Genomic DNA, 23,555 nt, shown 5'->3' with positions numbered 1-23,555 from the left:
GGTCACACGGTGACATAACATAACGTGATTATTTCTGAAATTCGGTTGAAAGCGTATCTGAATCTCAGAAATAATCCCGTTATGCAGGTATCTTAAGATGGCTGCTGCAGGCGGCTACATCAAGTTGAATCCCCGTGGTGACCGAGAGGCGGGGCTTCACTGATGTCATTACCTGAGGCTAAGTGGTAAATTAGACGTGTCCTTTCAATCAGGAGGAGCATGGGCTAGTGCCTCTTCATTTGTTGCCACATTTGTATATTCTGTGGCATTTGGCATTTGGTTTTTACAGCACCAACTATATATAAAAAAAAAAAAACTTGAACTCAACCATCGAAGACGCTTGAGTTCGTCCAGCTTAGGTGAGGAGGAACAGGGAGCGCCAGCATGCTACAGGTGACCGCTCTCGGAGGCTCCTGCCAAGCTGGCACACACACATGCATTACGGCCTACTACCAGTCAACACCACACCACACATTGGGCAGGGAGGATCTCGGTGTGATGTTGTGTTGCAGAAGGTTGTGGTAATAACAATGAAGACCTGTTTTTGGCCTTCCCGCCTCATATCTGTGTGTGTGTGCGTGTGTGCGTGTGTGTGCGTGGTGTCCTATTTTTTGATTGTTTATTTTGGTCAGACACACCTTATTAATGAAGCAGTTCAACACTGTTAGGGTTTTGCAGGTCAAGGGTGGAGGAACAGCATCTTCTCCCAGTACACCTGCTTCCTATTGCCGATAGTGAACAATGTATACTTTGCCAACTGTTTGGCCTTCAATTTGCCCAGCCCACCATGCAAAGTCCAAATTGCACCACTCTACTGTATGCAAACTCTCTCTCTCTCTCTCTCTCTCTCTCTCTCACACACACACACACACACACACACACACACACACACACACACACACAGGCCTATTGCGTGATTTAGATCTGATGTGGGTGTGCTAGACAAAAAGACTACATTTCACTGCTTATAGAATTAGTCGTAAGGTTGTGAGCAGCCTGTGTGAAAGTTATTAGTTTTATCTCTTATCTATGTAATGGCCGCCTTACACCAAACAACTTTGACAAGATTTGGGAAAGATTCTTGAAAGATTGTAGTCTTTTGCAAGAATCTTTCCCAAATCTTGTCAAAGTTGTTTGGTGTAATGAGGCCATAAGGTGAACAAGCCTGACAAGGCGAGCAATGTTTTTTTGCTTCTTCTAACGGTTTGCCTTCAAATATGAAATGATTTTGGTTATATAGCCAATTATAATGTATACAAAATCCACCATATTAAAGGGCAGTGAACAGCATATCTGAAGTCATTTACAGGTGAAAGATAAGAGAAAAGGTAAAAAGAAAACGGGGCCATATGCTCTTCAGTCTCACCAAACGTTCAGAAAAGAAAGCAAACAAAAGAAAGCTTCTCAGAACACTTGTGCAAACAACAGCGTGTTCAACTCACCACTGTTTTGAATCATGTGCTCTGCAATGATGTGCCCGTCTTGAACTCAAGCTCAAGTCTGCAGAGAACAGGCCGTGTCAGGCCAAACATCAGGCTCATTGTTTCTTAAAGGTTGTTCTTCTGTTTCTTAATCAGTCATGGGTGTGTTTTGGGTGTAACAGACATCTGTCATTCTTTTTAACAGGAAGCAGCGCACTTTAAACAGCGCATCATTTTGCCAGTGCATTAGAGGGAATGTGCTTGCACGCGAGATTGTGTATAGAACACAGGGATTCCACTGAACCTGCTTTTCTGAAACCTGTTTGACTACATGCATTCTGCACTGGCCTATTATTTAAACTCGAAGGCAAAGTGAAACTATCATCACTGTGGTCTCGTAGGCAAAACAGTTCTACACACATACTTACTTTCCCTATTGGTTGACAAGTGGTGACAATCGAAAACATCATCTGAAAAAAGCAAGCCTTACTCCAATAATGTTTGAATGACTGAATAAAACCCTTAAGGATAATTATCCTGCAGAGAGGTCGTCAGGGACTGCTTGCTAAGGGCTGCTTATCCGTCGTGAGCCAAAATCTGGCGCAAAACTCTGCCAGACTGGGTGCAAGATAAGAGTAAGCTTTGTGCCGTGTTTCTGATCGCCAAAACAAAGGCCACACTGTTTGGTTCCTCTGCGGTTGCAAAGGTGGAGGACAGATTTGCATGAATGCTGCACTAGAGGAAAGTAATGGAGAAGAACTGTGCATGGCCATGATGCAACCCTGAGAATAGACTGAACTGAAGTTGCAGAAATGGCACGAATGTAAGGCTACAAATCTCATATGAATATGTATGTCAACAGGTATGTGTGTATGCATGTATAACTGTTTGCAGAGCCTTGGTTCCTGTTATCAATAAAGCTGTTTCGACCTCTAATTCTGTACTAACTGGTCCTTTATATGGATGTCTTTTGATAGAGAAATAATAAAGAAGATGACAACATTTTTAATACATTCACAATTTTTTTTATTCAAAATCAAAAAAAGCAAAACTGAAAACAAACAAAAATGTCTCTCCAATATTGGACGAGCGCTTTTTTCTGGATAGATCTCTATTATGTAACGTACAAGAAAGAGCTCAATCAACAAGCCAGAAGTAAAGGACAGCAAAAGGAATAATAAACAAAAGTATATCGTCTTAGTACAAGCTCGTAAAGAACTCTTCACTTACAGCTGCAGAGAACACAGCGCCGAGAGCAACTCTACTATCATTATACATCAGTCTGTCATATATTATGTACACATGGAATAATACATTTCTATATAAAGTGCAGGGGTAATCCACTTGAAAACAAAACAGAATGCATATCCATATCTCTACACACTTCTAAAATCAGAGGCGTCAGTATACTGTAGCTTGAATGGTGATGTCTGGAGGGCTGCATTCCGCTGTATGGACAGATATGTCAGAGGGACCGAGTAAATGATTCTGAGGGCCACATGACCGACTTCCTACGTTGCCATGGAGACATACTTGACCCTGGACAATCAAAGGTCAGCCAAAGGTTAAAGGTTGTGCATGCCAAGCTCAGAGGACAGATCAACTTCCTTTCAGCTCATCCCAGATTCCCACAAGACTGACTCGCCTATTTCTATACTGATTTCTTTAACAAAGAAAGAATTGAAATACCATTTATTGTCTGTCCATCACATCTGAGAATATTTCTTAGATCAGAATTTTCTGTTTTGTAGCCTATTTGTGAAATACGAAAAAAAAGGTAAAAATAAATCAGCACCTTGAAATGGTGTCTCTGAAGTAGGCATGGAAAAATAGCGTCCCATCACAGTGACATAGTGTAGTGTGTGTGAGTGTATGTGTAGCGTCTATTTACAGTGATGTCAGGAAACCTACACGCTTCTACAAGAGAAAAGCTGCTCTGTTCTGACAGGAGCAGTCAAAACCGGCGCACATGGAGGAGAGGAGAGTGGGAACAGCTGCACAAAGCGTCCTTCCCATATTAGGCAGGCCTATATATCCACAACAACTGAGACCGTTTGCACACATGTACATACACATGTACCTCACTTGGAAACTGTACACATCAATATCATCATCATCATCATCATCATCATCATCAATACAAACCACTGATGAATACAAAAAGCAGTTTTACACCAAATAAATTACACGGGATCAAGCCAAGTTTGGTCTTGGGAACGAGGGAGGGATGTAGTGGGAACACTGGGGCAATAGAAGGGCGGGGGGGGAGGGGGGGGGTACGGGGGCAATAGAAGGGCAGGACGGGGGGCGGTACGGGGGCAATAGAAGGGTGGGGGGGGCGGTACGGGGGCAATAGAAGGGCAGGACGGGGGGAAAGCCCACAGAGTCTCCATCATATCTGCAAGTAGAAATGAGAAACGGTAACATCTGCGAGGCTCAGGAAAACCACCTCAGCTGGACAGGAATTTGTGTCTTCATCCTCTTCCAGGACAAAAAAGAAGAGGGGGAAAACCCCCCCAAAAAAACAAAGTCCACCCACATTATTTATGTACAGTATAAAAATAGCTGAGTCATCCTCAGCTTCTGTGTGAGTAGACGCCGTGAGGCACCAATCATCTCCCACATCAGCAAAGAGGAACGCCATTCATGCCGCTAACAAGCGGACAAGCGGTCTCCTCTCAAGTTAGAAAGTGTAATAAGACCAACAGAAAATGAAACATGGCGATTTTCTAGGCTGATTTGACATGGAACTATACTCTCATTCAGGCGTAATGATCCAGTCACGTCCAGTCACGTTAGCCTACAGGGACTATTTTCAGCTGCTGCATGATATCATTGTGCTGCTAGAAGTTAGCCTACAGGGACTACTTTCACCTGCTGCAGGATATCATTGTGCTGCTGTGCCCATGGTGTTCCTTGATTATGAACCTGTTCTGCTCATCTACCTCATGTGCACTTCAATCGTACAGTTACAATATTGCTGTTACTACAGTATGTTATCATTGCACAGAACTGCCTTTCACTATATTTGTATTTCATCGTAAACCGCAGTCTATATATTGCACTATTCCTGCCCTCTTTTCAATTGTTTATTGTATCTTGCTTGTGCCTGTTGAGGGGTCCGCGACCATGGCAACCTTGACAGGAACAAGTAAGTAAGTAAAATTTATTGATAAAGCACATTTACACACAGCATAAGCTGACCAAAGTGCTGTACAGTGAAAGACTAAAAAGGACACAAAATAATACAAAGTAATACAAAGAACATTTGCTAAAACATAGGTAGTGAAATAATAACATTCAAGACAGGACAGGGCACACAGCACAGAACATATGGAGAAGAAACAGAAACCTTGACAGGAACAACAAGGAGGTGGACATTCCCAGCCTCATTCCCCCTCTGGACAATTGCACTGCTCCATCCCAGTGTCTATGCAAATGCACATACTGTATGTGTTCTTATACATATTCTACTGCCCTTCATCTATTCTTACTGGCCTGTTGCACTTTGAAAGCAAAGATTAGCCAGAGTCAAATTCCTTGTTTGTTTACACAATCCTGGCCAACAAAGCTGATTGTGATTAAAAGTAGTAATGAAAAATGTATGTTGTGTGTGTATAATGTGTGTGTGGGTGTGTGGGTGTGGGTGTGTGTGTGTGTGTGTGTGTGTGTGTGTGTGTGTGTGTGTGTGTGTGTGTGTGTGTGTGTGTGTGTGTGTGTGTGTGTGTGCGCGCGCGCGTGCGTGTTGGGAGGGACTTCAAAATTCAACCAGAATTTCTGGAGATGGACACAATACAGTTTGAATTGTCGAACCTGTATTAGCTACCATGTTCTCGACCACAAGATGGCGCCACATATCTCTATGTAAAACGGCTCTGAAGTTTGCTTGTCCAGCAAGAGTGATATTCATTAGGCTATTTGTTTTTATGTGTGCTTATTTTGTGCTATTTTGTTGAATGTTGATACCTATTAGGACTATTTTTTTTATTTCAAAGTGTCGAATCAGATGGAATTTGGGTCCATGCATCAACAATGTCCACAATTTATTAAAAAAAAAAAAAAAGAAAGAAAGAACGAAAGAAAGAACGAAAGAAAGAAAATGGGTCTAACATGAACAAAATTGGACTTGCAATGAACAAAGCCAGACAGTGAGGAGATCCGGCCAATGTTAAGTCTGCAACCTTTGCATTTCCAGCGCCGGGGCATCATCCACTGCATAGGAAGCGTTAAATCCTGTCATTCTGTCAACAGCAGCTGGGATTTAGAGATCTACTCAATCAGCGATTGTGCGAGATGTGTCTGAGTAAGCGTCTCTCATTCAGTAGCCTCCATGCGAACTGATCCCAACATCCCATTAGAATAGCCTATGTTTATTCATAAATAGGTTTACGAATTTATTTCACACATTTTAATCCAAAATGAGGAAATTAAACCACACGATTGATTCATAGACCACTGCTCACTACGCCTAGGCTATAATCCTAAATAACCTTACAAAGGGGTATCGGTAACAGACACTACTGACTTCACTGATACTTTGAATGAAATCTTAGCTGCCACTCCCTTTGCTAACGTAGCCTTGTGTAATGCATTGACTAACCCAATCCACACGTTTGACCGAGGGAACGTTCCAGATCCGTGCGTGGTGATAGCCAATCCATGTTTTACAATTCCCCCTGTTTAAAGCCCCATTCCACCTCAACTTCAAGCGCTGGGAAAAAATACCACGGCAAGGCATCTGATGCTACGAGGAGCCGCAAAGATCTGTGAGGGGAGGCTGCGTTAGCGCTCAGCGTGTGTGATCTCTATCGCCGGAGAGAAACGATGGAGGCTTGCGGGAAGAATTCGGGAATCTGGGATTGAAGGGGCACCGGAGAATCTACTGGACTCTCCCTTTGGATTTGGTTGATTTTTCTTTTCCCCTTTTACTTTTTTTTAGAATTCGGATATTATATTTTTCAAAATGCCATTTGCGAAACGGATTGTCGAGCCACCGCTTCTGTGTAGGCATCCGATTCCAAATGATGAGGGCTTGCTATTCGAGGATTTGTGTTCAATCAACAATGTGGTTCTTTCTCGGACCTTGCGGCAGCTTTCCGACCTGGCCAAACATGCCTGCTCCTTATTCGAAGAGTTGGAGAGCGAGATCATCTCCACGAATCAACGGGTTTGGGTTCTGCAGAATAAAATAGGCAAGATACAACAGACTGCTAGCGCGTTGGATCCCAAACAGGAGCCAGTGCGTAAGTACCCATCCATCCTCCTGATGATGTCTTTATATTGTGTACACTCCTCACAGGTGAAGGTAGGTCATGTTATAGCTGATTGTATGCACTAAGTTCGCCAGCGGAACATACATGATGGACGCGAATTACAATGTTGCGCACGGTAGCATGCGCACACCTGCTCATCCGCGTGTTCATCAGCCTTTTTTCGGTCCCACACATCGCACACGGGCAAAACATGGCTTTTCGGCCACGGCATATCAAGTAGCTAGCGCTGTGATACGAATGTGGATGCATTCATTAGAAATATTACAAGCAGTCGGTAATAGGCGGGAGAGGGCGTGGAGGCTGCAGTGGAGAGGGCCGGTGTGTCCGGCGGCCACAGCTCCATGCTGATTAAGATGGGCGAAAGCTAGGGCTAGCTCTGCAGGTATGGGCTCTCCAGCAAGGACCACGGAGCCTTTTCCTCCAATCTGGACGTTAGAATCGGCCGCTCCCCTCCGACAGACCGAGCCACGACTGTATGGCCTGAGACGCACACCACGGCAGTCATTATAAATTCAGCTGTGAAGGACCATTGCGGTAAAAATCAGTTTGCGGCCAATTCAGTCGATACAGAGACAGATAATTGAAGTAAAATAACCGGTTCCCAGGAAAGGGAAGGTGACATGCTCACAGCACCTGCTCGCCGTAGCCAGTGTATTATGGCCTTGTGAATCAACCGCCATAAAGCGCCTACATTGTGTCTTATACAGTGCGCGATGTGCAGTTGAAAACAGACTCCTGTAAGCAGACACGTCATATTACATCGCATCATTCGGAATCAGTATGATGAAGCATCGCTCGCTAAGCATGGCGTGTGCATAGGCTGTTTCTTCATACATGCCTAGTAAAATTGAGGTTATGAAATGAAATGTAGCGGAGGTGATGTGGAGGATCGCTCACTGACAGCCCGCTCAGAATGGGTGTAGCATTGCAGGCTCTGTTGCACAGATGTTGTGGCTCTGGCCGTTTATCGGGCAGTAAACTATACACACATCTATTCTGTCCACTTTATTCCGTCACTGTCCGGCTCCCCTGCCCCACCTCAGTGTAGCATCAGCAGTGGAGTACACAGGCAATGCTGATGTAATCATATTTCAGCCTGAGCTCCAATCTCATGTGACACAGCCGCTCTAGCAGAGTCCTAATCAGCAGGAGTAGCGACGGCAGCGCAGTCTTGCTTTAATTGGAGGAGGATGGGACGATGCCATGTTGTTCAAATCCGGTGCTGGGACACTAGTGATGGCTGGATTTGAGAGCAGAAGGGTTTCCCCGTGTGATTTGAGTTAAAGTGAGATGAAGCTTTGCTGAGCCCAGGGACATGCTCTGAGCTCCAGGCTCATGACACTGGAGGGGATGTGCTGCTGCTGATTATGTTTCATTTGCACTGATCTGATCTGACATGTTTTGAACCCCTCCACATTTCACCAGTGACACAAGTAGACGGATTTGACCAAAAAAGATTAAGCCATGTAGGCCACAGAAGTGCCCACTCCAGAGAAAGCTCTTTTTCCCACTCACTCACACACACACACACACACACACACACACACACACACACATTCCCACTCATTGGTTATTAGCAGCCTTCAAACTGTTCACTGAAAACTCTTCCCATCGCTCCTCATAGCTGAGTCTTTTCCTGAAAGCTTTTGGAGGCCCACACACACACACACACAGACACACATACAAACACACAGACACACATACAAACACACACACACACAAACACACACACACACACACACACACACACACACACGCGCGCACACACACACACATACACACACATACTGTACACACAAAGTTCTACAGAAATAATGTCAGCGTGTGGTCTGCATGACTGGACTGTGGTCAGCGTGTGGTCAGCGTGTGGTCTGCATGACTGGACTGTGGTCAGCGTGTGGTCTGCATGACTGGACTGTGGTCAGCGTGTGGTCTGCATGACTGGACTGTGGTCAGCGTGTGGTCTGCATGACTGGACTGTGGTCAGCGTGTGGTCTGCATGACTGGACTGTGGTCAGCGTGTGGTCTGCATGACTGGACTGTGGTCAGCGTGTGGTCAGCGTGTGGTCTGCATGACTGGACTGTGGTCAGCGTGTGGTCTGCATGACTGGACTGTGGTCAGCGTGTGGTCTGCATGACTGGACTGTGGTCAGCGTGTGGTCTGCATGACTGGACTGTGGTCAGCGTGTGGTCTGCATGACTGGACTGTGGTCAGCGTGTGGTCAGCGTGTGGTCTGCATGACTGGACTGTGGTGTTTTTTGCGGACGCCCTGCTATTGCATCTTTGAGGAGGGTGTTGGGTCTCACTCCTACATACAGTACAGTACAGTATGCATCTCTGGTCCAATCAACAGCTCCTACATACAGTACAGCATGCATCTCTGGTCCAATCAACAGTCTCCTACATACAGTACAGCATGCATCTCTGGTCCAATCAACAGCTCCTACATACAGTACAGTACAGCATGCATCTCTGGTCCAATCAACAGTCTCCTATATACAGTACAGCATGCATCTCTGGTCCAATCAACAGTCTCCTACATACAGTACAGTATGCATCTCTGATCCAATCAACAGCTCCGACATACAGTACAGTATGCATCTCTGATCCAATCAACAGCTCCGACATACAGTACAGTACAGTATGCATCTCTGATCCAATCAACAGCTCCTACATACAGTACAGTACAGCATGCATCTCTGGTCCAATCAACAGCTCCTACATACAGTACAGTATAGTATCATCTCTGGTCCAATCAACAGCTCCTACATACAGTATAGTGTGCATCTCTGGTCCAATCAACAGCTCCTACATACAGTATAGTGTGCATCTCTGGTCCAATCAACAGCTCCTACATACAGTATAGTGTGCATCTCTGGTCCAATCAACAGCTCCTACATACAGTACAGTACAGTATGCATCTCTGGTCCAATCAACAGCTCCTACATACAGTACAGTACAGCATGCATCTCTGGTCCAATCAACAGCTCCTACATACAGTACAGTATAGTATGCATCTCTGGTCCAATCAACAGCTCCTACATACAGTACAGTACAGTATGCATCTCTGGTCCAATCAACAGCTCCTACATACAGTACAGTACAGTATGCATCTCTGGTCCAATCAACAGCTCCTACATACAGTACAGTATAGTATGCATCTCTGGTCCAATCAACAGCTCCTACATACAGTACAGTATAGTATGCATCTCTGGTCCAATCAACAGCTCCTACATACAGTACAGTATAGTATGCATCTCTGGTCCAATCAACAGCTCCTACATACAGTACAGTATAGTATGCATCTCTGGTCCAATCAACAGCTCCTACATACAGTACAGTACAGCATGCATCTCTGGTCCAATCAACAGTCTCCTACATACAGTACAGCATGCATCTCTGGTCCAATCAACAGCTCCTACATACAGTACAGTATAGTATGCATCTCTGTTAGGTTAGTGCTTAATTGATTGTTTTATTGATAATATTGCTATTCTCCCTTTTTGTAATTGTTCACTGTTATTTAATTTGTATTGTTATTTATTTGTATGTCGCTTTGGACAAAGGCGTCTGCTAAATAACCATAACCATAACCATAACCATAACCATCTCTGGTCCAATCAACAGTCTCCTACATACAGTACAGTACAGCATGCATCTCTGGTCCAATCAACAGTCTCCTACATACAGTACAATACAGCATGCATCTCTGGTCCAATCAACAGTCTCTTGAAGCCTCACTACAGATTAGCAGAAGCTCAGGCCTGCCTCACACCCTGTGCCATGTACACACACACACACACACACACACACACATCCAAATCACCATGTACACACACACACACACACACACATCCAAATCACCATGTACACACACACACACATCCAAATCACCATGTACACACACACACACACACACACATCCAAATCACCATGTACACACACACACACATCCAAATCACCATGTACACACACACACACACACACACACACACACACACACATCCAAATCACTGTACACACACACACACACACACACACACACACACACACACACACATCCAAATCACCATGTACAAACACACACACACACACACACACACACATCCAAATCACCATGTACACACACACACACACACACACACACACACACACACATCCAAATCACCATGTACACAAACACACACACACACACACACACACATCCAAATCACCATGTACACAAACACACACACACACACACACACACACACACATCCAAATCACTGTATACATACACACACACACACACACACACACGCACACATCAAAATCACTGTATACATACACACACAGTCACACACACACATCAAAATCACTGTATACATACACACACACAGTCACACACACACACACACACACACACATCCAAATCACTGTATACACACACACACACACACACACACACATCCAAGTGAGCGGTTGCGGCGGCGCTAAGGTCAGCCAGGTGAGGGAGTGCCCAGGTGAGGGCGTGTCCAGGTGACCCCTCTGGTCTTCGGCTGGTCAGAGGACAATAGAGCGAGTGTTTGAAGATGCCCATTGATCTCCGCGCCAGACACTGGGCTCTGTGGAATGGCCATACTCTCCTGTCTACACACACACACACACACACACTCTCTCTCTCTCTCTCTCTCTCTCTCTCTCTCTCTCTCTCTCTCTCTCTCTCTCTCTCTCTCTCTCTCTCTCTCTACTCACACACACCCTCTCTCTCTCTTCACACACACACACAACTCTCTCTCTCTCTCTCTTCACAGACACAGACACACAAACATACACACACACACACACACACACACACACACACACACTAGCTCTTGTTAGCAGACATGCATGTTTCTGTAGTCGATGGTAGATTTGTCAGATTGTATGCTCATCTGTGGAGTAATGCATTACTTGGAAAGCCATATCAGTATTTAGAGGTCAAAGTTCTGTCCAATGGCTGCTTGAGTCATTTCTGACTCTTCTCGTGGTCACTCAGGAGTGGTTTCATTTCTGACTCTTCTCGTGGTCACTCAGGAGTGGTTTCATTTCTGACTCTTCTCGTGGTCACTCAGGAGTGGTTTCCAGTGAAGTCATTAACCGTAGGAGTCCTAGGACTGCTCCCTCCGTACACACACACACACACGTACGCACACACACACACACACACACACACACACACACACAGTCAGGCGCGTAGGAACCACGGGGGTCGGGGGGGTCGGGACACCCCCAATGTTGGACCCCCTCCCGAAAGAAAAACGCTGCAAAGTACAGATGTTGTTGATTACTTAGCTCAATTATATCCTCCTGAGTTACGGCCCCATAACTATAGCTATCGGTGCACATCGGAGGTCTTTCACATTGTGTTTTAAGAATGTTTCCCGAAACGAAGCCCGTCTCAATAATGCAGCATGGGGCACTTCCTCACCTTGAGTGTCTGAAAGCTCATGTAGGCTACTCTCTCAGTCCAAATAGCCTATTTAGTTTACGGCCTTCTTTCATTCTTTTCGAAATAGTTAAGAGGATAGCCTATTGTGGGCGAATACAGTAGTCTACGATAGCCTAAATAAGTTGCTTTTAAATGTAGGCTTATCACTTGACGTGGCACATAGCCTAATTATCTGGTTACCTGGATTTAGCAAGTCCATACACTTTGTTCATCCTATTATAGGCTATGCTTTTAAAATTAAATGTGTAACAATTTGCCTCTTATTATAATCTACACACTGTCACGACGTACATAGGTTACGGGCGGATATGAGCAACCGAAGGCCTCGGTTGACTTAAGATAAACGGGCAGAATGCCTGTTTACAAACTACGTCAAACATGCAATAATATAACAAATGAAAAAACACAAATGAAAGATGAATAGGCTACTCACTGTATTTTGTCACAAATTAAGCAATGAGTTCGTTCGTGGCCACCTAGCGCGCAACTTACGCGCTGAGGTGAAGGCCCGACACATACTAATTAACACAAAGCTTCATAATGCACAAACAAACACCCACTCAAAGTTCAGTGTCCATACGTCCAAACAATAAACATAAGAAGCCGACAGTCAAAAACGACAACGAGATCTCCCAGACACGAAAAACAATGTTTATCTCACAGTTTGTTGAGTATCGTTCCAACACTGATGCGCAAGGCAATCTCAGCTTTCGCGTTCGTTAAACTAAGGGCAAACCCATTCATTGTGCCCAAAACGCGCATCCATCTATCAGCTGACATACAATTTACTTAGATGGCATATGAAAAGTCAAGAAGAAGATACATATTTTCATTTAAGCAACGTTTATGCAACCATGTAAAGGGAAGCATAATTGGGGGAGTCAGTTTAAGTTGACAGACTGTGTGCGTTTTCAGGGAAGAAATGTGTTCTGAATAGCCTATGTGCAGATGTTCTTCCCAGTTCCAAAAATAGGTTAAGAAAAAGACTGAAATACATATGTTCAAAGCGGCATCTTACAGAGGGCCATTAAAACTTCAGCAATAGGGGTTTTTTTAATCTCTTTTGTTACTTATAATTCGCCCCCTTTATTTATTAATATAAAACAAATTTATAAAATTAAAAAAAAATATATATAAAAATTTTTTATATTAATAAATAAAGGGGGCGAATTATAAGTAACAAAAGAGATTAAAAAAAACCCTATTGCTGAAGTTTTAATGGCCCTCTGTAAGATGCCGCTTTGAACATATGTATTTCAGTCTTTTTCTTAACCTATTTTTGGAACTGGGAAGAACATCTGCACATAGGCTATTCAGAACACAAGTCTGTCAACTTACAACGGACCTCATTCTTGTCCCCCCCAATGCTTACTACGTTCCTACGCGCCTGCACACAGTCCTAGGACTGCTCCCTCCGTAAGGTGTAGTCTCACTAGTTAGTTCAACAACACACATATGGCCATTAACACATGATCTATATGTCTATATGGCCTATATGTCTATATGGCCTATATGTCTATATGGTCTATATGTCTATATGGTCTATATATCTATATGGCCATTAACACATGGTCTATATATCTATATGGCCATTAACACATGGTCTATATGTCTATATGGCCATTAACACATGGTCTATATATCTATATGGCCATTAACACATGGTCTATATGTCTATATGGCCATTAACACATGGTCTATATGTCTATATGTCTATATGGCCTATATGTCTATATGGCCATTAACACATGGTCTATATGTCTATATGGCCATTAACACATGTTCTATATGTCTATATGGCCATTAACACATGGTCTATATGTCTATATGGCCATTAACACATGGTCTATATGTCTATATGGCCATTAACACATGGTCTATATGTCTATATGGTCTATATGTCTATATGGCCATTAACACATGGCCTATATGTCTATATGGTCTATATGTCTATATGGCCATTAATACATGGGCTATATGTCTATATGGCCATTAACACATGGTCTATATGTCTATATGGCCATTAACACATGGTCTATATGTCTATATGGCCTATATGGCCTGTATGTCTATATGGCCATTAACACATGGCCTATATATACATTAAAGAGGAATAATGCAGGATTGGCGATTTCATCTCTGGTTTCGGTTTCGTTTTTCGTTTTCGCTCGTTTTATGCTTGCATTTTTCTCTGCAGAGCTTCCCCGACAGCTTTAGCGTGTATATTTATACATATATAGGCTATATATAAATATATAAATTGAAAGCGTGGTTCTTCTTGTTCCTTTTGCGTGTCTGACTTCCAGATGTAAACAGCAGACGATCGTTTATCAGAAAGTTGCAAGGTTGTAATAGCGGATAGGGACACTAGAGGCGGGAGGAAATGTGACTGTTTTTGATAAAACTGGTCAGTCAAGCAAAACAACGATTTCTAAGCGATTTTATGACTATGAAAAAGTTGCATAGGGTCTCTTTAACACATGGTCTATATGTCTATATGGCCATTAACACATGGTCTATATGTCTATATGGCCATTAACACATGGTCTGTATGTCTATATGCCCATTAACACATGGTCTATATGTGTTAACACATGGCCTATATATCTATATGTCTATATGTCTATATGTCTATATATCTATATGGCCTATATGTCTACATGTCTATATATCTATATGTCTATATGGCCTATATGTCTATATGTCTATATGTCTATATGGCCTATATGTCTATATGTCTATATGTCTATATGTCTATACTGTATGTCTATATGTCTATATGGCCTATATGTCTATATGTCTATATGTCTATATGTCTATATGTCTATATGGCCTATATGTCTATGTCTATATGTCTATATGTCTATATGTCTATATGGCCTATATGTCTATATATCTATATGTCTATATGTCTATATGGCCTATATGTCTATATGGCCTATATGTCTATATGTCTATATGTCTATATATCTATATGGCCTATATATCTATATGGCCTATATGTCTATATGTCTATATGGCCTATATGTCTATATGTCTATATGTCTATATGGCCTATATATCTATATGGCCTATATGTCTATATGTCTATATGGCCTATATGTCTATATGTCTATATGTCTATATATCTATATGGCCTATATATCTATATGGCCTATATGTCTATATGGCCTATATGTCTATATGTCTATATGTCTATATATCTATATGGCCTATATATCTATATGGCCTATATGTCTATATGTCTATATGTCTATATATCTATATGGCCTATATATCTATATGGCCTATATGTCTATATGTCTATATGGCCTATATGTCTATATGCCTATATGTCTATATGTCTATATGGCCATGTGTGTGTGGTGACCCCCAGTCCTTCTGGCCAGACCCACCCCACCCCAGCACAGCTGGACCAATGAGAAGGGCGTTAGCACGTGAGCTCATGAATAATTCCTTCAGACAGCAGGCTTGTGTGCCTTTGTCTCGGTTTCCATGATATCCAGCAGGTCCATGAAATACATTTAAAACCGGTCAAAAATCTGAATACATCTGAAAATGAACATTCAATATCTCACTCAAGTTACTATCACGATGAACATGACTTGTTGAAGTTTTCCACTGGCTCACTAGAGTGTGTGTGTGTGTGTGTGTGTGTGTGTGTGTGTGTGTGTGTGTGTGTGTGTGTGTGTGTGTGTGTGTGTGTGTGTGTGTGTGTGTGTGTGTGTGTGTGTGTGTGTGTGTGAACACTTCCCATAACAGGGTGAGTTCTATGCAGATGTGTGTGTGTGTGTGTGTGTGCGTGCGTGTGTGTGTGCGCACGCGTGTGTGTGTGTGGACACTTCCCATACCAGAGTGAGTTCTATGCAGGTGTGTGTGTGTGTGTGTGTGTGTGTGTGTGTGTGTGTGTGTGTGTGTGTGTGTGTGTGTGTGGAGACTTCTATGCAGAGATGCATCATCAGAGTCTGGCCATCAGTTCGCTCTCAAAGGACTGAGGAGCTCTGTGAGCTCCGCCAGACACTCGTCTGCCACCGTGTTTAGACTGCGGTGCACACACACACACACACACACACACACACACACTCTCACACACACTCACACACACACACACACACTCACACACACACACACACACACACCTGGGAAATGGAGCAGCACTCAGCCCCGTATGGTGCGTCCACTAAAAGAGCTGACCTCTGCTTCTGCCCTCTCCCCCACCCCTCCACACACACACACACACACACACACACACACACACACACACAGACCCCCCTACCCAGGCTGGGAAAGACGCACTTCCCAGATGCAGACCACCTCAGAGGCAGTGAGGGTGCATTGTGTGTCTGCATATATGTGGGTGGGTGTGTGTGTGTGTGTGTGTGTGTGTGTGTGTGTAGAGGAGACGTGTGCTGATAGAATGGGGGGTGTTCATACATACCTTGAGTTTTATGGTTACGTATTTGCTCATTATCAGATCATTCTTTGTCTATGTTTTAGTTAAGGGTTGAACCCTGGTTAAAGGTTAAAGGTTAAAGGTTAAACACCCTTGTGAGGTGCAGCATGTGAGTACAGTTATGAAAGGAATGGGAAGAAGATCAGCCATCTTTCCTGTTCAATACACATGTCCACTTGTGCACAGTATGCCAGCATTGCACACACACACACACACACACACACACACACACACACACACACACATGTACATCACATCTGTGGAAGTACATAGGTTTACCCCCTCCCCTCCCCACACATACATGTGTGTGTGTTGTGTGTGTGTGTGTGTGTGTGTGTGTGTGTGTGTGTGTGTGTGTGTGAGTCTGATTAAGTACAGTTTGCTTCTTCTTAGCAGCCTCTCTGCCCTACTTCAGTCTGGCAGTTGATCTACTTCAGGGCCTTGACAGCCCTTTAATGTTTAATGCACTTTGATCTCCATTGGAGACCCATCAAGCCGCCTTCATGAGGCCTGTCTGAAAAATGTGCACTCTGACGGAAGGGCCGTCCACGCCCCCCCCCCCCCCCCCCCCCCCCCGCAGCCACCGACACGTTCAGGAGAGCACATGGAGAGGGCCTGAGGAGAGGGAACCCAGTTCTGGAGAGGGAACCCAGTTCTGGAGAGGGAACCCAGCTCTGGAGAGGGAACCCAGTTCTGGAGGATGAAGTGGTGAAGACACAGGAGCAGTCTGAGTATAAATACGGCGGCCATTTTAGAATCTCACTGCTGCCTCTGGAGCTGTTCCTCTGGGTCTTGATTGGCTGAGATTTCTAGGATCTGGATTGGCTGAGATGTCTAGATCTAGATTTCTAGAGATGCTTCCTTGTCAGCACTGCTTTTGTGGGGTTTAGGCTGTTAGAAGGGCAGTTGGGTGGGGTTTTGTGTGGGGTTTGGGTGGGGGTTTGTGTGTGGGGTTTGGGTGGGGTTTGTGTGTAGGGTTGTTAGAAGGGCCAATTTTTGATCAAATAATTCAGCGACTGCCATCACACCTTTAAAAGTGCCATTTCAGATGTTTTGTCGGGAGAGAAGAGATGATGTTGTGATGATGTTGTGTTGAGAGACACAGTGGATGACCTCAGTTCTTCTCATTTCACTGCGATTGTCAGAATTCCCACATTTCTTGGCACATCTGTGTTCTGGCCAGAGTGTCCCTGGTGAAGGTGAAGCACCTCCACTAATCTACCTCTTGAATTTCCCCTTGGGGATCAATAAAGTATCTATCTATCTATCTATCTATCTATGTATCTAATGGACACAGGACCATGTCCTACCCCCCAAGGCTCCCGTCTGCCCAGCACAAGCACTTTACCCTCCCTCCCTCAGTTAGCCTGCAGCCTAGCGTATTGACACTAGCGTTCCCTCCCTCAGTTAGCCTGCAGCCTAGCGTAGCGACACTAGCGTTCCCTCCCTCAGCTAGCCTGCAGCCTAGCGTAGCGACACTATAGCGTTCCCTTCCTCAGTTAGCCTGCAGCCTAGCGTAGCGACACTAGCGTTCCCTCCCTCAGCTAGCCTGCAGCCTAGCGTAGCGACACTAGCGTTCCCTCCCTCAGATAGCCTGCAGCCTAGCGTAGCGACACTAGCGTTCCCTCCCTCAGCTAGCCTGCAGCCTAGCGTAGCGACACTATAACGTTCCCTCCCTCAGTTAGCCTGCAGCCTAGCGTAGCGACACTAGCGTTCCCTCACTCAGCTAGCCTGCAGCCTAGCGCAGCGACACTAGCGTTCCCTCACTCAGCTAGCCTGCAGCCTAGCGCAGCGACACTAGCGTTCCCTCCCTCAGTTAGCCTGCAGCCTAGCGTAGCGACACTAGCGTTCCCTCCCTCAGATAGCCTGCAGCCTAGCGTAGCGACACTAGCGTTCCCTCCCTCAGATAGCCTGCAGCCTAGCGTAGCGACACTAGCGTTCCCTCCCTCAGATAGCCTGCAGCCTAGCGTAGCGACACTAGCGTTCCCTCCCTCAGATAGCCTAGAGCCTAGCGTAGCGACACTAGCGTTCCCTCCCTCAGTTAGCCTGCAGCCTAGCGTAGCGACACTAGCGTTCCCTCCCTCAGCTAGCCTGCAGCCTAGCGTAGCGACACTATAGCGTTCCCTCCCTCAGCTAGCCTGCAGCTAGCGTAGCGACACTAGCGTTCCCTCCCTCAGTTAGCCTGCAGCCTAGCGTAGCGACACTAGCGTTCCCTCCCTCAGCTAGCCTGCAGCCTAGCGTAGCGACACTAGCGTTCCCTCCCTCAGTTAGCCTGCAGCCTAGCGTAGCGACACTAGCGTTCCCTCCCTCAGCTAGCCTGCAGCCTAGCGTAGCGACACTAGCGTTCCCTCCCTCAGTTAGCCTGCAGCCTAGCGTAGCGACACTAGCGTTCCCTCACTCAGCTGCACATGGCTGCCCTGCCCAGGAGCTTCTGCTCCACTGTGGCTTATACGCCACTACTGTACTGTATCAAGCTGTAGGCCTGCAGATGTCCATGAGTGTGAACTTCATGATGTGTCTTTGAAGACCATCTCAAGTGGTGTGTTTGCTGCTGTGACATCACAATGCAGTGTAATGAAGGTGTCATCAGGACCTTCCCTCTGCTTCTGGGTGACATCACGGTGACATCACTGTCTGACGCACACCCATCCCCACCAGTGACCTCAGAGCTGTGTGCCGGCCATGAGGATCTATTGTACATGTAGTATGGTGAAATGTGTGTGTCTCTGTGTTGAGCATGAGTGTTTGTTCTGTGTGTGTGTGTGTGTGTGTGTGTGTGTCTCTGTGTTGAGTGTGTGTTTTGTGTGTGTGTGTGTGTGTGTCTCTCTCTGTGTTGAGCATGAGTGTTTGTTCTGTGTGTGTGTGTGTGTGTGTGTGTGTGTGTGTCTGTGTTGAGTGTGTGTTCTGTGTGTGTGTGTGTGTCTCTGTGTTGAGTGTGTGTTCTGTGTGTGTGTGTGTGAGTGTGTGTGTCTCTCTGTGTTGAGTGTGTGTTCTGTGTGTGTGTGTGTGAGTGTGTGTGTCTCTGTGTTGAGTGTGTGTTGTGTGTGTGTGTGTGTGTGTGTGTGTGTCTCTGTGTTGAGTTTGAGTGTGTGTTCTGTGTGTGTGTGTGTCTCTGTGTTGAATGTGAATGTGTGTTCTGTGTGTGTGTGTGTGTGTCTCTGTGTTGAATGTGAATGTGTGTTCTGTGTGTGTGTGTGTGTGTCTCTGTGTTGGGCGTGAGTGTGTGTTCTGTGTGTGTGTGTGTGTGTGTGTGTCTCTGTGTTGGGCGTGAGTGTGTGCTCTGTATGTGTGTGTCTCTGTGTTGAGTGTGTGTTCTGTGTGCGTGTGTCTCTGTATTGAGCATGAGTGTTTGTTCTGTGTGTGTCTCTGTGTTGAGTGTGAGTGTGTGTTCTGTGTGTATGTGTGTCTCTGTGTTGAGTGTGAGTGTGTGCTCTGTGTGTGTGTGTGTGTGTGTGTCTGTGTTGAGTGTGAGTATGTGCTCTGTGTGTGTGTGTCTCTGTGTTGAGCATGAGTGTTTGTTCTGTGTGGGTTCTGTGTGTGTCTCTGTGTTGAGTGTGAGTGTGTGTTCTGTGTGTATGTGTGTCTCTGTGTTGAGTGTGAGTGTGTGCTCTGTGTGTGTGTGTGTGTGTGTGTCTCTGTGTTGAGTGTGAGTGTGTGTTCTGCTGTGTGTGTGTGTGTGTGTGTGTGATGAGCAGGAACCGTGTGTTTAGTGGAGGGTTGTCCTCTGCTGCCTGGGCGTGTTCAGGCCTGTCTGTCTGCACAGGGTTGGGCGTGTTCAGGCGTGTCTGTCTGCACAGGGTTGCTCTGGAGCACTCATTGTTGTGCTGAGATTTCAAGCAGTCGCCGGTGGTCTATGTGACAAAGTCTAGACTGTTCGTCCTGCCGTCCTGCTTCTTCACCTTTTGCATTGTAGTCCGCTGTGAACGGCCAGTTCATAGTCCAGCATAGATCCATCTATTGAGTGACCTCAGACTAAAAACAAAAAAAAATAATAAAATAAATAATTCTATGAAAATGCATGTTTTTATGCAGATTCTGATCATGGAGATTCACTAAAATGTCATCATACTTGGAATTGAATACTGTCTTCTCTGAGTATGATCAGCATTCATTCTGTATCAGGACTGAATTGAAGGACATCTAGTGTTTGAAATGAATCACACTGATTGATATTTTTAAATACAGTTCAGATAGTTGTCCCCTCCATAGGATTTGGATTCACAAGGAATACTAAAATACTAACGCGCAACATTCCACCTCAGAAGTGGGACTTTGTAATTTCTCATTCTGCATAAAGTGCTTTTAGTTGCGGTGTGGGAGTGAAATAAAGATGGCGCTGATGAATTATGAACAGCCTAGAGCCCTCTCCCCTGTTCCTCACAACCACCTTCAGCCCCCAGACACCCAACATGCCACTTTGTGGAACTCACAATCTTGTGTTTGCTCAAGTGGATTTCATGGAAAATGTGTTTGGTCCCAAAAGCGGATGGTGCAATCATGCATGGGGACAGATGGGCTTTCCAGTAATTCTTTGAGATGAGAAAGGAATTCTCTCCCAGATCACTTCCCTCCAGCAGAACAAAGGCATGCCTCTTCTGTTGTGACGTGAGTGGCATGTTTAGGACCTCGCGCCAGCCTTCATGCGGGTCTCACCTGTGGGGGTCTCACCTGTGGAGAACGGCTCGGTCCACCTGAGCCACCTACACCTGAGCCACCTACACCTGAGGTGCATTCAAATTCACAAACATTTGCAAAGAATCGAACAATCTGCGGAGATAGTTCTTCTCGAACATACAGTGGAACGCAATGTGAGTTTTATGAAGGTAACAATGCAATTACTGTTAGAATGGAATGTTGGCACCAAATCATTCAAATTGAACTGTTCAAAGAAAACATAATTCACCACGAACATTCCCCACTCTTTGCCCCGTTTGAGTGCACCTCTGAATCCTCGACCTCCTATCAGCACCATCAGACTGTTGAGGTAAAAAGGTAAACACTCTTAAATCATGGACAGGAGGTCATCCACTGATCCCAGATGGGAAGGCTGGAATGGTGGTCTTCTTTGTCATACTCTCTGCTGGAGCTTTCACACAGAAACAATCACGGAAACCCACATTTCTGTTTTGTATCATGTAAAGGTAGGAATACTAGTAGGAACACCACCCTAACAAACACCACCCTCACGACCCTCAACAAACACAACCCTCACGTGAAGACCACCCCCATTACCCTCAACAAACACCACCCTCACGACCCCTAACAAACACCACCCAAACGTGTGCTCTCAGACCCTCAACAAACACCACCCTCACGACCCCTAACAAACACCACCCAAACGTGTGCTCCCAGACCCTCAACAAACACCACCCTCACGACCCCTAACAAACACCACCCAAACGTGTGCTCTCAGACCCTCAACAAACACCACCCTCACGACCCCTAACAAACACCACCCAAACGTGTGCTCCCAGACCCTCAACAAACACCACCCTCACGACCCCTAACAAACACCACCCAAACGTGTGCTCCCAGACCCTCAACAAACACCACCCTCACGACCCCTAACAAACACCACCCAAACGTGTGCTCCCAGACCCTCAACAAACACCACCCTCACGTGAACACCACCCTCACGACCCCTAACAAACACCACCCAAACGTGTGCCCTGTGGAACATGTATTGGAATTAAGAAGCTAAAAAAAGCTATTTCCCCCAATTGAAGCACTGGTGTGGCACAGGCAGCACATCTCAGCTGAAGCACTGGTGTGTGTGTGTGTGTGTGTGTGTGTGTGTGTGTGTGTGTGTGTGTGTGCTCTGTTCCAGCACATCTCAGCTGAAGCACTGGTGTGTGTGTGTGTGTGTGTGTGTGTGTGTGTGTGTGTGTGTGTGCTCTGTTCCAGCACATCTCAGCTGATGCACTGGTGTGTGTGTGTGTGTGTGTGTGTGTGTGTGTGTGTGTGTGCTCTGTTCCAGCACATCTCAGCTGATGCAGTTGCTGTCTTGCAAATGCAAAGGAGAAGCACAAATCAAACAGGGCAATAAAACAGGGCCCTGCAATGTGATTATGGAAATGAAGTCCAGCGTCTTCAACGCCTTTGGGCACACAAGAGCTGTGTTGGAACAGAGCACACACACACACACACACACACACACACACACACACACACACACACACACAGGGACGTGCCTTTGCCTGGGGCCACAGGAGAGCTGTGTTGGATCACACAAGAGCTGTGTTAGATCAGAGCACACACACACACACACACACACAAGAGCTGTGTTGGATCAGAGCACACATACACACACACACACACGAGAGCTGTGTTGGATCAGAGCACACACACACATACACACACACGAGAGCTGTGTAGGATCAGAGCACACACACACACACACACACACACATACGAGAGCTGTGTTGGATTAGAGCACACACACAAACACACACACACACACGAGAGCTGTGTTGGATTACAGTGGTAGAGGTGCAGAGCTGCTGAGATGAATTTGTTTCCATTCATGGAACTTGTGTGCAATCTCTCCCCTCCTCCCTCTCTCTCTATCTATTCTCCTGTCCTCCCTCTGTCTCTCTCTATCTGTCTATTTTCACAGTGCTGCACAGCAGACGCATGATCTGCAGAGATATTATACACATATATATATATTGATATAGGACTGAGATATAGGACTGAGATATTGGACTTCACAGCCTTCTTGGCCAACTCTTCTTGCGTATACAAAGAATGGTCTCTGCATTTATCCCAGCCGTAAATGAGTGATCACAGTGAGGTCAGGCACACTAAGCCAGAGCAGTGAGCTGCCTTGCTACAGCAGCGCTCGGGGAGCAGTGAGGGGTTAGGTGCCTTGCTCAAGTGTGTGTGTGTGTGTGTGTGTGTGTGTGTGTGTGTGAGGGGTTAGGTGCCTTGCTCAAGT

At 45.4% G+C, this 23,555-nt stretch overlaps 1 protein-coding gene across 1 annotated transcript in view; it reads left to right on the top strand.

The window, feature by feature from the left end:
* The first annotated feature begins 6,384 nt into the window (after positions 1-6,384).
* Positions 6,385-23,555, top strand: part of nhsb (Nance-Horan syndrome b (congenital cataracts and dental anomalies)) — a 92,065-nt gene continuing 74,894 nt past the window's right edge. The window contains 1 exon segment of the mRNA XM_062528528.1: positions 6,385-6,664. Coding sequence (XP_062384512.1) covers positions 6,385-6,664 — 280 coding nt within the window.

This window comes from Sardina pilchardus, chromosome 23 (assembly GCF_963854185.1).
Source record: "Sardina pilchardus chromosome 23, fSarPil1.1, whole genome shotgun sequence".
NCBI classification, from domain to species: Eukaryota; Metazoa; Chordata; class Actinopteri; order Clupeiformes; family Clupeidae; genus Sardina; species Sardina pilchardus.
The sequence above is the reverse complement of the archived record's forward strand: the minus strand, read 5'-3'. Positions and strand labels throughout refer to the sequence as shown.